The 4,811-nt window shown below is 52.7% G+C and overlaps 1 protein-coding gene across 1 annotated transcript in view; it reads left to right on the forward strand.

The window, feature by feature from the left end:
* CNGB1 (cyclic nucleotide gated channel beta 1) overlaps positions 1-4,811 on the forward strand; it is a gene marked incomplete at its 3' end in the record, with an annotated part of 25,572 nt that overhangs the window by 1,915 nt on the left and 18,846 nt on the right. Inside the window, exons 5-7 of the mRNA XM_010017440.1 lie at positions 529-604; positions 1,163-1,199; positions 4,227-4,401. Of these exons, the coding sequence (XP_010015742.1) occupies positions 529-604; positions 1,163-1,199; positions 4,227-4,401 (288 nt within the window). The remainder of the gene's footprint in view (positions 1-528; positions 605-1,162; positions 1,200-4,226; positions 4,402-4,811) is intronic.

Raw genomic sequence — 4,811 nt, forward strand, 5'->3', positions numbered from 1 at the left:
TCTGGAACCCGGTGCTGGGGCTGCCCCATCCCTGTGCCCCTGTGGTGGCCACACCAGGCCCCAGCGTCACAGCACTGCCCCACTCCACCTCTGCCCCAAACCCCCCTGTCCTCATCCCAGGCTGGATCCCTGGGAGAGAACCTGCAAGGGAGGTCCCCCAAGCCTGTCCTTCCATGGGAGTTGACCCTTCCTTGCTTGCTCCCCTTCCCCAACAATTTATACGATGACTGCTGCATTGCTTGTCCCCCTTCTCCTTCCCAATAAACCTGAGCAGGCACAAAAGGAACTAAACCCCAGGCAAAGCCAAAGAGCAGCATTTCAGCTGCCCAGAGCACCCTGGCAGCAGTGGAGCCAACAGTGGCTGAGGTGCAGCCCGAGATGGTGGCCACCCTCATCCCTTGGTCCCTGGCTGGGGATGGCAGCAGGTAACCAAAACGGCAGCTTCTGTGTGGGTACCTGGCAAGAGAGGTGGTGCTGTGGGAGCAGAGGCCCCGGCAGCCAGGTCTAACTGTGGTTTCTGGTCACCAGGGTGTTTGCCTGCTTGGTTCAGGGGCTGGAGAAGGTGATGCCGCAGCCAGTGACCAGGGAGAAGCAGAAGGCACAGGTATGCTGTGTGCTGGATAGGCAGAGGGCAGGTGAACACCACGTCCCCAGCAGGGAGGGTGTCCCCTGCCATGCACATGCCACTAGATCAGTGCAGGGACCTGACGTGGTTTGTGTTGTGCCCCAGCTCCTTCAAGAAAACGAATCCCCACAACCTGCTTAGTTAATACAAACCAGGATTTGGCTTCTGAGCAGCGAGAGCTCCCATAGTTTGTGCTTTCTTTACCGTTTCCTAGCCTTCCTGTGAAGCACTGCATGGTGCCCAGGTCCTGGCACCTAACTGGGGTATGGTCCGGCTTTAAGGAGAAGCAGGAACAGCAGCTTTGCATGCTCTCCTTTCCTTCCCTTGCACTGCAGCGAGCTCACTGATGTGCTCCTACCATTTCCCATCATGTATGGGGATGCTTATCCCCATGGCCAAGCCAACCAACCTGAACCAAGAAATCATATGGGATATTTAGCATAAAAGGGCCACGTTTACTGAAAATGGGGTGTTCAGAGTAAAAATCTGGGGTTATTGAAACACAAAATTCTCATGTTTCCCTTTTCCTACTGGCAGGGAGTGGATGCAGCAACTTTGTGTCCCGTGGAAGAAAGTAAGTGGTTGCTCTATCTCACCATGCTGGTTTGCTTGCCGAGGTTATTGGGAAGGTAATTGGAAAGGTTGTTGGGAAGGTTATTGGAAAGGTTGTTGGGAAGAGGCTTTTATCCTTCAGCCTGCCATTGGTGCCATCTCAGGAGCCCTGAGATCCCTGAAGTCCCCCCAGGAAGCCGTAAGGAGCTGTTGCTGCTTGGGAAGTGGGAGCAGATGCAGGGTTGTGGTTCAGGCTTGGCAAAACTCAGGCTGTGGGAGTCTCTGAGTGCAGCATCCCCCATCCTTGGGCCCCAGGTTTTGAGGTTAGTGCTGATATCAATGCCTGTCCTCAAGATGTGCTGGAAGATGATTGCCAAACTGCTGGGATTTGATCAAAGCATTACAAGGAAATTCAAACCTGCTGCATTCATCACTCCCTTTGGCATGGCTGTTGTTGTACTGGAGGGTGTCTGCCAAGCCTGCGATGTCTAAGGAGATTATTCGGGAAAAAAATATCCTGTGATTAGCTATGTTGGATGTGAGTCTGCATGGTGTAGGAAAACATTGTAGGGTTCACACTGCTGCTTGCCTGCCCACGGAGGGGAATGAGCGCAGGCTCTGCAGGCAGATGGGGTTGGCTCCCCACACCAGCCACCTTCTGGGATGCTGAGGGAAACAGGAGACACAGCTGCCACTAGGGATGGACAAGGCAGGGGAGATGTCCCACAGCCTTGTGCAAGTGCTGCCCAGGAAGCTGCAGCTGGTTGGGCTGTGGGAGCTGCTGACGGGAGCAGGGACCCACCATGGCACACACATATCCCTGTGCATCCCCCCACAGATATGCCAGGAGGTGGATCCCACTGAGACAGCAGCTGCTTGGTGGGATGTCAAGCGGGAAGTCCTGTGGGAAGCCATTTCTCTGTATGTCTGTACAAACTGGAGACCTGAGCATTACCTTGGAAAGAGGCAAAGACAGTGGGCATGCGAGGGCAGTCACACATCTATGTGCAGCTGGCTGTGTTACAGCTCCCTTTGGTGCCTTGACGCATCTTGATGTGCCTGAGGAAGGGCACAATTGGGTCAGCAGGAGATTTGCCCTGGCACCAAACTGCCAGCAAGCTCATTAATGTTTTCCTTCTCCTTTTGTTTCAGGGGGCAAAGGGGCTTAGTGCCTCTGAAACAAATGGAAAACGAAGACCATGGCCAGCCAGCCCTTCCCACAACTCAATGAGACCAGCCCGAGGAGAGAGTGCAGCTGGGGAGGAAAAGCAAAGGGCAATCTGCAAATGGTCTCTAGCTCCTTCCCAGCCAGGGTGGCGGGATGTGAGGCTGGTCAGGGATGCTGGCTGTGTGTCCCCGGTCCTGGGACTGTCCCATCTTCACTCCTTCTTACCTCTGGGAACCAGAGCTATTGTTTTTGCGGAATGATGTATATGAAACTGGAGCTATAGTTAATAGGAGGGTAGAAAAGCATCACTCAGAGGCAGAAAGCCTCTTCCTGCAGCCTCCTAGCACTCCTGGCCCTCTCACCACCCCACCAAGCATTTGAATATTCACCCCTGAGACCTCCAGCTGAAGCCCACAGGTTTCTTTTAGTTGACTGCTGCCTCTGAGGTGTAATATCATAAAGCTCTTTAAGCTCTCATCAGCCTCTTAACTGCTTTTCTTCCATTAACTGGTTGTTTTCTCCCAGTCAGTGGAAACTGGTTTGCAGCCACCAGTGTAGGTGGGTGAGGTCAATCTTTAGGTGGGTAGGTAGGAGTTAATGGTTAAAAGCCTTTTCCTGAGCTCTATGTGTATGAGAACTTACCCCAGACTCTCCTTACCCTCGACTATAGGTGCTTCCGAAGCTCACAGCTCCTCGGGTGCAGCATTAACCATGGCATCAGGAATGTCCTGACATGGGATGGAATCCCAGGGGCTGCCTGCAACCCAGAGTTGTGCAAGGCCTTTGGGCTGGATGGGGTGAGAGTCCCTACACCCCAGGGTTTTAGTAAAGACCTTAGAATCACAGAATGGTGTTTGGGTTGGAAGGGACCTTAAAGCTCATCCAGTTCTAACTGACTGCCATGGGCAGGGACACCTTCCACTAGAGGAGGTTGCTCCAAGCCCCCGTGTCCAACCTGGCCTTGAACACTGACAGGGATGGGGCAGCCACAGCTTCTCTGGGCACCCTGTGCCAGCATCTCAGCACTCTCACGGGGAAGAACTTCTTCCTAAGATCTCATCTCAATCTCTGCTCTGTCAGGTTAAAGCCATTCCCCCTTGTCCTGTCCCTACAGAGCTTAGTAAAAAGTTTTTCTCGTCTTTTGTATAATGCCCTGTGTATACTGAAAGGCCACAATAAAGTCTCCCACTGTCTCACTGCATCTCTAGGCAGCCATAACAATGAGCCATGAGTGAACAATCATCCTGAGATCCATCCTCTGTGTTTATAATGAACCCTCCTGACACCAGGCTACAATTTTAGTATTATTTGCTCCATTTTCATATAATGTCTCCAAAGTTGTGTCATGTTTTAAAAGTAATTTCCCTGATTGCTGTGCCGTGTTTTAATTAATGGGGATCTGGAGGGAACAGGCTGAAGGCAGCATAGGCACTGTGGGATGGGTAAATGCAGCGCAGAGGCAGCCATAGGTGGGTTTCCTGCCTTTCTGTAGTCGAATTTGTGTGTTTGCTATGAGCTTCACTGTGGATATGTAAGTTTTGTTCTCAGGCAGACCTCAAAATAAACTGGTTTTACAGTAAGCGATGTGCTTCCTCCTCCTGTTTCTCTGGTGTGTGCCTGATGTGGTAGCGGGGTACCCCTGGGACATGGAGAGGGCTTGTCATGGGTCAGACCTGGGCTCTTCCATTTGCAGCCTCCCCTGTAACGCACCAGGGATTGGGGCTGCACAGGTCTCTGTGAGCTGAGAAGTGCTTCAGTCCTGGCGTGCAGCAGCATTTCACCATTGAGCACACAAAACATGGGATCTGTCCTGGCTCTACCCCGGGCTCTCGAAAATGCAGTGCTGACTTCATCACCTGTCCTCCTCCATTCCTGTTTCAGTTCATATTGTCGCTGAGGAACCCAAGGAGACAGACCTCATCCTGGAAGAGATTGATGGTGACTGGAGTAACGAAGCCACACGCGAGATGATGGCCTGGGATGTCAAGGCTGAGCTGGTGGCAGATACTCATCCACTTCCCCCCATACAGGAGGAACCTCAGGAAGAAGAAAACAGGTAGGAAGAAGAAGGGAGAGGCTGCTGATGGGCAGCTGTACATGCTCTCTGACCACCAGCATCATGGCCATGGGAAGGAATGAGCACATCCCTGGGCATCCCTCCTTGCTAGCACTGGTGGTGGAGCTGGCAGCAGGCAGCTGAGGTGCCTGTTTCCAAAGAGGGGGGCACCAGAAGGACCTGAAAGGTGTTAGAGCAAATGGCCTTTCCTTCTGGTGTTGAGATTTGGGTTGAGGCAGGCAGTGGCAGAGCTGGGAATGTGATGCTTCACTTTGCCCTGCAGAGGACAGCTAAAGGATGCTCTTAAAATCATAGAATCACAGAGTGGTTTGGGCTGGAAGGGACCTTAAAGCTCATCCAGCTGCAACCCCCTGCCATGGGCTGGAACACCTTCCACTCGAGACGGGTGC

This window comes from Nestor notabilis, unplaced genomic scaffold (genome assembly GCF_000696875.1).
Source record: "Nestor notabilis isolate BGI_N333 unplaced genomic scaffold, ASM69687v1 scaffold23036, whole genome shotgun sequence".
Taxonomy (NCBI): domain Eukaryota; kingdom Metazoa; phylum Chordata; class Aves; order Psittaciformes; family Psittacidae; genus Nestor; species Nestor notabilis.